The sequence below is a fragment of the Dipodomys merriami genome, unplaced genomic scaffold (assembly GCF_024711535.1).
Source record: "Dipodomys merriami isolate MVZ:Mamm:240054 unplaced genomic scaffold, mDipMer1.0.p SCAF_11, whole genome shotgun sequence".
Taxonomy (NCBI): Eukaryota; Metazoa; Chordata; class Mammalia; order Rodentia; family Heteromyidae; genus Dipodomys; species Dipodomys merriami.
Genome location: NW_027202382.1, coordinates 41,098,525 through 41,111,604, shown reverse-complemented (window position 1 = coordinate 41,111,604; position 13,080 = coordinate 41,098,525). Strand labels below are relative to the sequence as shown.

The 13,080-nt window shown below is 41.6% G+C and overlaps 1 protein-coding gene across 10 annotated transcripts in view; it reads right to left on the bottom strand.

Annotated features, from left to right (window-relative positions):
• Pbx3 (PBX homeobox 3) overlaps positions 1 to 10,628 on the bottom strand; it is a 223,286-nt gene extending 212,658 nt beyond the window's left edge. For 2 of the 10 annotated variants that reach the window (XM_070013696.1, XM_070013740.1), the window contains exons 1-2: positions 9,158 to 9,480; positions 8,097 to 8,170 (exon numbers count right to left, since the gene is read on the bottom strand). In XM_070013696.1, the coding sequence (XP_069869797.1) occupies positions 8,097 to 8,170; positions 9,158 to 9,357 (274 nt within the window). In that variant the 5' untranslated portion in view covers positions 9,358 to 9,480. Of the gene's footprint in view, positions 1 to 8,096; positions 8,171 to 8,239; positions 8,399 to 8,457; positions 8,629 to 9,157; positions 9,481 to 10,528 lie in introns of those variants that run through there. The other 8 variants (XM_070013750.1, XM_070013721.1, XM_070013712.1 and 5 more) reach the window with 7 other exon arrangements.
• Positions 10,629 to 13,080: the final 2,452 nt, after the last annotated feature.

Here is a 13,080-nt window from a genome sequence, read left to right as displayed (position 1 = left end):
TTCCCAATGATTCTTACTTGCAAGTTATAATACAACTGAAATCCTGTAGAAATCTTCTGCTTAATAATAATATGCAATTTCCAAAATTTTGTTAGCATTTCAATCAAAAATAATTTCATGTGATAAATGGAATTTTGCAACTAATCAGATGATGAAGATTCATTTATTTCAGGGACTCCGCAAAGGGAATGAGAATTTAAAGTAAAAATATTTCAATTAGGATAAAAAGCAGCTTATGTGTAGAGATAACAAGTTCTATTCTCAGAAAAATGTAATCAGGATTTTTGTCTCATGAGAGGTTCTCATCATCCTCCTCTGTGTACCCATATTCCTAACTCTCATTAACCCTACCGGGCATCACACATACACCCAAGCAAACTGAGGAGATGCCAGCCTCTGCAGTGTGCATGCATGGCAGCTGTGGTGACTAAATAATCCATATGGCTCTGAGGAAAAGTTATAGTTTATTGGGTCTAGAGTCATAGCTACAGTGGTGGAATCCAGTCACTAGAACCAAGCCTCAATATCAATGCTACCCAATAACTCTCCTATCTAACCAACCATATCTAAAAACTTATAATTTAGCAAAGATATCAATGTTTTATGCAGGTAGAAATTTTGTTTGAGGAAACCTAATCCTTTCATAGGTTCAGAAGAGTTCTGTTTCCTCTTCTTCCCTACATCCATCCCGGTATCACTCATCTACTTCCTTACAAAATATAGAAAACCAACTATAAAAAAAAAAAATTAAGTCTTAATTTGAACTATAGGTCAGTAAAGCCATTTCCAATATAAAATCAAATAATACAGTAATCTTACATATCAGATACATGCTAAAATATAAATTCTACAGGTTATGTAAAGGTCAAAGTTTAATTTACCACTAATTTTAACTTGTTCAGATTTTATGGATTCAAGTCAGAATTTTAATGGTCATTTAATATAGCTTTGTGAAGCACAAATTCAATGTCTTCCTTCCTAAGTAAATGAAGCATTCTTATGCAGTTAAGTTTAATGATGGCACTGGTGTACAAGTCTAAACACACAAGTTTGTATGGCCAAAAAGAATTCAGGGATAAAGGTTCAATAGGTATGGTGCTAAAATTACTTTTTCCAAAAGAGAACAAAGGACATAAAATTCTTAATATTTATTTTCACATAGTGTACAATGAAAACTTTATATTCTGTAGTATTACATTTAAATAACTATATGAGAGAAAAATAATAATCTACCAATGTTCTAGAAGCTACTCTAAACCTTTCAATCAATTTTATTTATATGCAAAAGCAAGAGAAACTAAAAAAAAAAAAAAAAAAAAAAAAAAACAAAGCTCCTCCTGATGCTAAAGCTCTCAATTTACTGACAGGCAAATGGCTTCATGCTGCCACTTAATCTCATTTCTTGCATAATGCCCTCTAATTAGCATATCAAAGTGAATTAATACTTCTAGGGCATTAGCAATGGGGAAATCTGCTCCAGGCTCACAATAGCAGTTAAGAGAGAGCCAAGAAATCCTCAAAAACACCACAAACCACTTTGCATTGCAAAACTGTTCAATTTATTTATCCTCTCTCTCTAAACACTCTTACCGCACACTGTTTTACTACTGCTCACCAAACAAAATGATAATTGCCAAAGTTACCAGCATCTGTAATGCCTGTTTAGAATCTTAATTTAGATTATGTTGCAGATAATTTCTATATGCAACCATTTGTTCTATTATAAATGCTAAGATAGAAACAGTAGAAATGTTGACATTCTCAATTAGTTAATTTGAATTTGAAATAAAATTTTATGGGATTTTAAAATTTATGAATTTTTTAATGTAAAAAGCCACCTGCTGGAAGCTGATGCCTTAGAAATATGCTGTGCAAACTGATGTACCACATAAAACAAAACCAAAAACACTATCGTTCTGACATACGTTGAGTCTACCAAATAATGATCTAAACATTGTAAGGAATCACTAACATTAAAAGGATTACATTATATACCAAGTCCTCTTAATATGATCACACAAAAAGGGTTTTATTTAAATGAAACAGCTTATCATGTTTGAAGCACTTAAGCTGAAAGAAAATAGTACAAAAGTTTAAAAAAGTATTTTTATCCATAATTACTTTGTTTTCAGTACTCATCTGTTACTATCATGTAGATATAATCAGTCTAAAAATAATACTAAAGCAATTATACTTCCCACTAAAAACCACAAACTACATATATAAAATATGTCTATGAAGCAAATAGAGGGTTCTGGTTGCAATTTTGACTATAAAGACAATCTGTGAAATCACCTATTTAAGATTAATGAAATTTATTTTCTAATGTGTTGTCCAGAGGTGTGAAAACATGGTACATTCTTCAAGTGGTTCATTGGAGCCACTTAATTTACTGAATATAATAAATATTGTCACCTAGCTGTGATATCAATTTATTTGATTAACTTGAATATCTCTGTAAAAAACCTATGATAACCAAACTTAAAAAAACTGTGATCCATTTAAACTATGTGGCAATGTAAATTATTTACTCTCTTTACAGTTTCAGACTCAAAAAGCCAACTAAAATTCTCGAAAAGGTCAACAGGAAAAAGGCAAATGTATAAGGCTGGTTGGTCAGTTACTACCTAAATCATATTGATCATGCTCAAATGGCTAAAACACGAGGCAGCTGAGAAAACAAAACATTATTCTCATTGTCAATAATAAAACAATAAATATCTAAAAGTTGCTAACACATATGCAAATAGAGAAAAGATAGCTTAAATTCTTATTTGACTAGATGTGTTAGTGATGAAGTGACAATATATATTCTGAATAGATACCTTATGAAATGAGTATAGTAAAGCAATAACTCAGGGTGTGGTTCATGAAATGCAGTTTCCATTATTATGGCCCCACATAAGATAATTTCATCTAATACTATGTACCAACATACAATAAGATGTTCATTTAAAATGTTGCCTTAAAATTAGCCTTTTATAAAATTTAAAAACTGAAACCTAAAACTAGGCTATGAATGTAGCTCAGTGGTAGATTGTTTGCCTAGATAGCAGGTACAGGATTCTGGGTTCAATTCTCAGCCCTAAAATAAAAATAAATAAATTTTAAAAAATAAAAACACCGAAGATTTCAAGCAAAATTAATTAAAAGTTTCATGGTATGAAAAAAATGTAGTTATATAAAATTTAATGAAGTCCCAAATGAAATGGCAAAACTTACAAATTCATTTAAAAAATGAGGCCCACTAAAACTAAGGCACAAAAAATTATTGCACAGATCAAGTTAGCATTGACCAAAAGGTTCAATATATTTTTATTAGAAGAAAAAAAACAACAGAGCTAAAAACAGCCCCACAGTATAAACACAGTATCTACATGATACTTTAGATCACAAGGTTAAACTAGCTTGATGATGACATTTTTCTTCCATGTTTTAAAATTGTATATATATTTTAAGGTTGGGAAAGAATAAAAAAAAGTTAGAAAAATACCATTGTGTTACAGTCTCCCTCAAAACCACCTACAAAAGTTCTTGTGAGATATAAAAATCCATAGGATATAAATAAAATATTCTTAAATTGCTTTAAGGAAAATATGTTGATAAAGCAATATAATTTATGACATTTCTAATATACAATGACTTTCTATTTCTCATTTAATCATTTACTATTTTCTATGTAAACAAACCATAACATATGTCAGAAATTGACATAAAATTTGAAACTTTAAGGGCCCATTAAAACTTGTTTCACAATAATTCTGGGAGTAGGATTGAGAAAACAAATTCAGAAAAATTGAGAAAACAAAATCAGCCAATTGTTGCTATTACTGAAGTGAGTAATGAGTTCAAGTGGGGAGAAGCACTACAATTCCATTTTTCTACATGTATTTATGTTGGAAGTTGTCCATAATAAAGATCTTAAACTAGAAAATAGATTCATAAAAACAGAATGAGTCCTGTGAAACAATGTAGTTGTTTTCCAAACTTTGTAACAGATCATTATTAGATTACATACAATGTGAGACCAACTTAGAATACACAATACATGTAATAATTCATAGATAATAAATTTTACCCTTTTTGGTAAATTTTCATTTGATAGAATTCTTTTTAAATTTCATTTTAGAAAATAAAAGAATTATACAGCACTATGGAAAGAAAACAGTGACAATCTTAAAATGAACAGAAGATTCTGATGAAGGATAAAAATTAAATAGAGGTGCTGACTGAATGCACTATCCTCTCCCTCTGAAAGCTAGTCACTTAGAATAATAAAGATAAAAGATTGGGTCTCATATCACCTACCGAATGCATACAAAAAATTCATGTATAAGCTACATTCCTGACCTAGTTTTGAAATCTAAAATTCTTATGAATCTAAGGAAGATTACTTTAAAAGTAAAGCATTTTTAATAGTCATTCTCTTCTTTTCCTTAAACATAAAAAATACTTCAGCCCAACCAGTCAAGCAGGCCTTTCTCTTCCCCTGCGGACACCTCCTGCAGTAGAGAAGTTCATTAAGTTTTATGATCTTCCCAAGTCAGTCCTGCTTATAAGCCTCACAAAGGCTACAAATCTGGCAAACCATCATGTATGCCATTAGACATTACTAGTAAATGAATGCTATTTAGGGTTTGTGGTGGCAATAAATCAGAGTTTGGTTGGCAGCTATCAACATTGAGTATTTTAACCTACCATTTAAAAAGGAAAAAGGCTTTGATTTTTTTCCCCCAATATCTAACGTCTTTCTAGAATACTGTAATTCAGATTACATACTAATATTAGATTTTCATCAAGAACAGGGGATTTTGCTTAACAAGCAGATTTTCTTCTTTGAAACCCTCATAATTAAGGACTTTGAAAAGGCAGATTTTTGAGGATGGCATATTTCACAAAAGAAAGCAGACTGACAAGAGTAAGGAGGCCAAGAAAAATAAACAAACAGATAAGAGCAGAGACTTCCTGGTATTAAGGATAATTATTAAGAAACAACTATGCTGAATGGTAGCACCTTTGTACAACTAAAGATAATAAAAACATAATTAAAAAAAGAAATAGCTAATAAAATATGGCTTTAAAAATAGCATGAGAAAAATAATAACATATCAACAACTCACTGGCTGCTTACCTAGTTTAAAAGCCTATACCTTTCCAATTGTTTTCAACATGTATGTCAAAACTCAACGAAAGACATTTCTGCCCAAAAATAACTGGACGACAAATTTTACAAATACATTTTCAAGAAAAAGTAGCATCTTATAGTAAAGTATGCTTTCTGTACTTCTGAACAAGAAAATAATGTAATTGTAGTAGATTACCCATTTATCTGTCAGAAGGAAAAAATAGCTTTTCATGTTTAGTAGAGGAAGGGAAAAAACATGTTTTCCAAACTAAATCCCTGTGTACATCAGAACTGGCAGTATGCATTGCTTGATCAGAAACTGGCAAATTTATAAACATATGGATTTTTTTAATAACTGTCCTATTTTAGAAAAGCTTGACTACAGTGACATTATCCACTGAAGTGACAGTTTTCCCTTCACTCCTCAACTTAACAATCTCCTATCCTTCCATTATGAAGACAGAGTCACTATATCATGTTCCTTGTTTGTACTCAATAATGACTAGGTAAACTTTCTCTAGATTATAAAGAAATAATTTTTAGATACCCTATTAAGAGACTACATAAAATGATATTATATGATGCTTACTTTTTAAGTTAATGATATTTCTGAAGCAGGACTATGTAAACAGATGGGGGACAGGCCATGGAATTTGCTGTCTGGCTTTCTCTGCTTTGGTAACACTGATGTCTACACAGCTGTTTTATTTCAAACTGAGGGCTCTGAGTCCAAGCGATCCTATCTCCTTCCTTCTAAGACTACTTTTGAAGAGTGAGGTGGAGCTATGGATAGGAGCCGGGAAATGAGAGGAAAAGAGAGCATCACCCCTATCAATCACTCAGTACTTAAATCCTATCCCTCTTGAGCTTAGAGAGGCTGGCAGGATGATGCCTCTGCCCAGACAGCTGCCCTTACTCTTTGTCGGCTGTGCCTTTTTACAAAAGAGATAATGTGCAAAGTTGAATCCACAGGCCAATGCACCAAAAAAAAAAAAAAAAGGATCTAAACTATAAGTTAGCACTAAAAACCTCTACAATTATTTCCAAAACACAAAAATTTCTTTTGTCAGCTACCTCTTGATTCTTAAATAGCAATAGCCCTACCAAAGATCTCTCTGCTATTAATTCCAGACTCTGAAAATACTTGATTCTTTTCTGTAACTCACCTTTGACATGTGGCCAACTATACTTTCCTTTCAGAATGGTGTAACTAAGTCCTGTGGAAATAAGCAACTGGAGGACTAACACTTCTTAATTGAATTCTGACTGCTGCTAAATGTCTAAACATGAAAAGCAGTTTGATTCTCAAGCTGGCTATGTTAAACCTTTAAAAGGGCAAAAAATAAATAAATACAAATCATGAGAAGGGGAGATGAGAGGGAATGTGTATCAATCCCTTCTCCTTAATAATATAATGCCATGGAAAGCTGAATCAATCTTAATATTCACAACATACTCAATACCCCAGTGCTTAGCTGTCAGAAGAAACTGAAGTACAGCTCTCATAGCAAGAAAACCCTTGGACATTAAGCAACAAAATTTAATGAGAATTACACACTTTTAGGCTTCTAAACTAAGAATCTTCAAGATTTAATGCTGGATGTCTTGTTTTATACGGAAATAAAAATCATCCACTATCTTAAATAGCTATGCATTCTAAAGGCAGCTAAAACTCAACACAGAAGAAAAGTAATCTAAAATAATTGTGGAATTCAAAATATAAAATATATCTGATAAAGAATCACAAGATTAGGAAACCATCTATACAACATGACTGAAAAGCAAGAAAAGTACTCTTTAGGCTCACTTTGTATTTGTTGTTAATTATGGTTTAGCACATGTACATATGTAAGAAACAGCAATAACCCATCATATTTTCTGGATTACTTTTAGGAAAGGACTAGTATGACAAAGTAAAAAAAAATCTGTTTTAAAAGAAGGCAATTGGACTACCAACCTAACAATACTATACACTGTTCTATTATTTATATACTCAACTTAAACACAATATTTAAATAGCATTCTTGGATACTGCAATATCCTAGACTTTACTTCTTTGCCTCAACTTACAAAAAGACAACTTTAAAATATCATATACCCAACACACACCAAAAACAAAAAATTCAATATACTTGATTGACAGAAAACAGGGAAGATAACACTAAACATCTAAATTAAAATGCTACTTCCATTTGAGCCTTACCATCAAGATTAAAATGTCAAGATTAAAATATCTTCAATCAAAAAAGACTGACAAAAAAGTTAAACTGAAACGAACTGCCAAAAATTTGTCTAATATTTATCTACAGCTCTCATTCTAGCACTTTTGCAAAATCTGTCTTCTCACATACTCCCTGCCTTGAACTTAAAAACTGCTTAACCTACACCTGTAGACATTTTTTACTTTATATATTACAACCTCAACTAAAAATACGGAATTTTTTATTAAAGTATTTATAGCTATAACACAATATTATATGCCTCAGCACATCTTTACCCTTCCTGGATTCTTAAAAGTAGTCTTCTCTCCTAAAACACTAATTCAAACATGCTGGTGAGATATGTTCAATCTATTCTTCTTTCACTGGAGCTGAAGCTTAGTAAAACAAAGTTCGAGGGATGCTTGTCCAAGGGATGCAATCCCAGGCAACCAGTCTCCCCACTGCTCCCTTTAAAACTGACAAACAAGGGAAAAGGAGGGGAGAGGGCAGCAGGCCTCCTCAGGGCCTAGGGAAGACGACCCAGCCCTATCCTACACCTCACCAGGAGCAGAACTGAGAGCTGTACTCCAGATTTATTGCAGGTTTTTTGGTTTGTTTTTTTTTTCCCCCTCAAGATCAGGAGATGGGAAGGAAAGAATGATCAAAGATGGCGGTGCCCAAAAGCAGCAGCTCTCAACTGGAGAGTGGAAGGAGTAGTTCCGACCCCGCCTCGGGGGTCCCCAGGCCCACTGCGGGGTGCAGCTTCTTACCTGTTTTCTCTTTGATCTCACACAAGACGCTGAAGAGAGCAGGTTTCATTCTGTGACAGTTCAGGGCATGTTTCCTAAAATAAATAAATAAATAGATAAAACAAAATAAAATAAATAGCAAAACACAAAGGTATTAGCATCACCTATGGAATAATATGGCGCCTTCCTTTAAGTTATTCCCAAGATTTCATTCTGATGCTCTCCAACCCCCCGCACTTTTGGAAAGCTCTTTGAACCAGGAGAAGTCAACAAGAACTCAAGTTGACTAGTTGGCCACCACCGCAAGATCCGGCTGCGAGACTCCAGCCCGAACGCGGCCCGAACGGCAGCTACCCGGCGGGCAGCGGCCACAGCCACTGACCGCAGGCGCGATCCCGCGCGGGGAAGCTCGCTCCGGAGGCACGCGGAGGGGACCTAGGGGGAGGAGATGGGCGCCGAGGGACTCCCGAGTCGGCCTTCCACGGCCGGGAGCCAGAAGAGAGACCGGTGGGCTGGGACCAGCGGGCGGGTGACAGCTCGGCAAAGTTTGCCAGCCGGCCCTCCCTCCGCCAGAACTTAGCCGTCCGCACTCGGACCCGCCAGGGACCCGCCCATCGCCCGCACGGGGCTGGGGCGGCTGCCCGCACGCCGAGGTTGTCCGGCGGCCAAGGGGAGCCGGCTGGGCCACTCACGGCCCGCGGAGAAAGTTGTAGTTCCCTCCGGCGCAGCCCGGGGCCTGGCGGGGCGCGGCGCGCACGGGGGGAGAGGGGGGGGGGTCCAGGCGGGAGGTTTAAATCCGAGGAGGGGGCCGGGTGGCGGGAGACTAAGAAATCACCTAATCCCCCGGCCACCAAGTCTGTCCCAAGCCCCGGGAGCAACTTTGCCGACTCCGATCTGCGACGGGGGAAGGAGGGGGCGCGGCAAGTGCCCCGGCGGCCCGGGCCGGTGGTCGGCTTTCGGAGAAAGTTCCCGGCCGAGGGCTCAGGCCCCTACCCGGGGCGCCTCCCGCGGCCCCCACTCGGCCGGCCGCGGGGCCCGGCTCCCGCACACACACAAAAGATGCTTAATGAGACGACACCAACTTTGCTTGCGCCTCGTCCAAGCTCTGGTCGGTGATGGTCATGATCTGGTGGAGGATGTCGCCGATGTCCTGCTTCCTGCCGTCGCCGTCCGCCCCTTCGTGGCCGTGCGGGGGAGGCGGCAAGGCCATGCCCCCCTGCACCGAGTGGCCGGCCAGGTTCACCCCGGCCAGAGTCTGCAGCATCCTGGATTGATCGTCCATCCCGCCGCGCGCGGGCGGGAGCGGGCGGCGGCGGCGGCTGAGGCGAAGGCTGAAGCGGCGGCGGCGGCGGCGGCGGCGGCGGCAGCGGCGGCGACGAGGGAGGAGAAGAAAGAGGGGGAGGGGGAGGGGAGGCGGCCGCGCGCTCCCCGCCCGCGCGGGGAGGGGGCGGCCCGGCCGGCGGGGCCCGCGGCTGAGGCGGTACGGACGGACGGGCGCCCGGCTTCGGCTTCCGCCGCCGCCGAGGCTGAGGAGAAGCGGCGGGCGGAAGCGCCGGGCTCCGCGGCGGTGGCGGAGGCGGAGGCAGCGGCGCCCGCTGCCCTCACGCGACCGCCGCGCCGCCTCCTCACCGCCGCGCGCCCCGCCGGGCGGCCCCGCTCAACTTGCTCCTCAGCGTCCGCCGAGTTGCCGGGACGCCGCCGTCCCTTTCCCCCCACCCCCCCGCCCCGCGCCAACCTGCGCTCTCCCCTCCCGCGGCCGCCTCCTCCGCCGCCGCCGCCGGGAGGGATCTCAGCCCCGGCGGCCCAGGGGAGGGAGCGGCGGCGGCGGCGGCGGCGGCGGCGGCGGCGGCAGCCAAGGCCGGGCGGGCCGCGAGGAGCGAGGGGGGCGGAGGAGGAAAGTTTGGGAGCCGGCGGGCCGGCGCGGCGAAGGCTCAGAGCCCGGTGGAGGGCCCCGGCGGGCCGCGCGCCGGGCAGACAGCAGATTGATGGGGCGGGCGAAGTCGCCGCTACCACCGCCGGAGCCACGCACCCAGCCAGCAGCCGCCGCGGACCGGGCTGGAAGGCCGCTGGGCTGAGGGATTGACAGGCTGCCAGTGCCACTCACTCACAGCGGCCACGGCGCCCAGGGGGAGGGGCGGGGGCGAGCGGGAGGGCGGGGGCAGCGCTTCTTATGCCCCGCCCCTAGAGGGCGGGGCGCGCGTTCATTGGACCTGGAGCCTCCCGCCGCCGCCACTAGCACCGCCCTCGAACTTCGGCCCGCCCCTTCTGGCCTCTGAGCGGTGGCGTCCCGAGAGCGCGCTTTTGAGCCTAACGCCTGGTCGCGCCTCGGCCCCCTGGGGTGGACTGTCCCAGTCCGCAAACGTGGTACCGGCACCTGTCTCCTGTCCCAAATAGTAACAGCATGGATGTGGGGCTAGTGTATGGGATAGAGGGCATCTCGTTCCCAAGCCGACCTCGTGCTCCCCCGCAGTGCCAGCCCGTGAGCTTCACGCCTCGGACAGCGCCTAGTACACTTTCCCGCTCTTCCCGTCAAGAAGTGGTATCCTCTGGCCACCACTCGGGGTCCGGGGCCAATCGCATCGCGCTTGGAACTGAGTGGGGCGGGACAGAGGCAAGAAAGGGCTGTCTCAATTGGAGCGTTCGAAAGGTCCTGGGCTCAGGCTGTGAAGGAGTGGGTGGTCGCCCCGCCCCTCCGTGGTTGCCATAGAAACCGAGAGTTGGCTGCTTAGAGTTGGAGCTTGAGCTGGGCCTTGCACTGTCCCTCAAGGGGTGACCAGTTAAAGCGGGAATCTCTTGTCTGGCATGTTTGAGACCTGAGTGTGGATCAGAATACTCATGTACTTTCCCTGAAAGTCAAACATAGGAAAATGTTTCAGAGAAGCAGGTCTAGTTAGAGGAAAATTGCCCAAAGTGCAGAACTAATTTCCAGGCTAAAAACATTTTAAACACCCTACAACTCCTGTTAATCCATGAACTACTCTTTGGCAGCGATTGCTCTTAGATGCCTTCAGATGTATGAAAGCGGAAAGAAGGGGGAGGCGCCACGGGGAAGCTTTAACTTAAAGATGGATTTGTTAAGGGATTGAGTGGATTTCACTTATCAACCCCAATACCAGGAGTCAATTAGTAGCTCCAGCTAGATTTGCGTATCTATAGCACCTCTTCATTATATTTTGTCTACAAGTGACTAAAGAATTTTTTGTGTGTGGGTGTGCTGATACAGGGGCTTGAACACAGGGCCTCAAACTCTTGCTTGGCTTTTTCACTCAAGGCTGATGCTTTGCCATATGAGCCATGCCTCCACTACAAGCATTTTAATGGTTAATTAGAGATAAGAGTCTCACAGACTTTTCTGCCTGGGTTAGCTTTGAACTGGAATCTTCAGATCTTAGTCTCCTGAGTAGCTAGGATTGTGCACATGAGCCACCAGAGCCTGGCTCAAAATTATTTTTGAATTATTTGAATTGTTTTGACTCCGGACTCTTCATGTGGTAGCTTGAGCTTGCCCTCAAACTGATTTCCCAAGCAGGGATTTCAATACGATTTTCCCATATTAGATTTGTGGGGGTCTCACCCTTGATTATTTCCTCCTGCTGAGTGGTTCTCTAAAGTCTTCTTTCACCAAACTCGATAAGCTTGTCTTACCTGAAACCAAAAGAGGGGTGTGAGGATATGAAAAATGGCTCTTACTCCACGGGGCTTAATGTAGGACAAGCAGTTCTTTAAATGCCAGATGGATTCTTGGAATGAAGCAGGCTACTCAGTTCCAGGTTCTTTCCTTCATATGTTGTGTGTACTTTTAAATACTCCCCACTGCAAATAGCCAAGCTTACAGTTTGGCAAGCTAAAATCCTTACCAATTGCACAGCTGCAGAGGAGGGAGTTCAGAACAATCCGCTCTGCTTACTTACCGCCAAAGAAGATCCTCCTTCATGTTCATTAATATTCCCTGATCTTCTATGACCCATTTATATCTCTAGCTTCTGATTCTTCAAGCTCTCATTATGAGGTTCTCATACTCATCACTGAGACTTCTATTTTCTTTACTTCCTTTCCAAACTGTCACCAAATCCTTATATACTTTTGAATAAAAGATCAAGAGTGAGCAAACAACCTTTTATAATTCTCCAGTACTAATGCTGTGAAGCCACAAATTTCTAACTGAAAGATGCCTTAAATGCTAAGATCTCTTCCAGCTCTAAAATGCAATGATCCTGTGACTCACTATTAGGCCTCCTCCCTGCCCTCCTTCTAGGCTCATAATCTTGACTAATCAGTCATGAGGATGAGGCTAATTAGCAATGGGGATTTATAGTTATTTCTAGCATACTCCAAACAATGAATTATGTAAGCAAAGCAACATATATAAAAATGTAAATAAAATTAAAGAAACACTTAAGCAAATAAAGGCAATTGGGAACTATGGGCTATGTAAACAAACTGGAACATAAAAACATAAATTAGAATTAAGAAAACAGTTAAGCAAATGCCAGCAATTAGGATTAAAACAAACTTGTTAAATGTCTTAATATCTGAAGCTAGGTTTGGCACACACCTCTACACTCACAGCCATTAAATGATGTGGAAATACCTTAATTCTGCAGTAAGTGAATGGATCTGATTGGCCTTCTGCTTGAGAGGGCTTCACTTTTGGTTATCATTAGTACAAATTGCTGTAAAAAGCCAGAAAGTCCTAACAAGGATTCCCTCACAGGCTCATTGACAGCTGCCACTGATGTAAACCGTAAATTCTTTCACATTGGTTTCCAAGCCCCAATAAACAGTGTCTCCTAACTGCAAACATTCCAAGATCAGTTGGGCTTGTTTCAGTTTCTCCTATTGGATGCTGCCTTATCTCTGCTCAGTGATCTGATGTCTTCACAGATAATGGAATAGAACCACCCTAAGTACCTGAATCCATCTTTGCTATTTCTCAGGCAGCAGTTATTAAAAAGCCAAAGAAAATGTAATTTACTTTTGGTGAGTGGACATTCTTGTAAAGCTA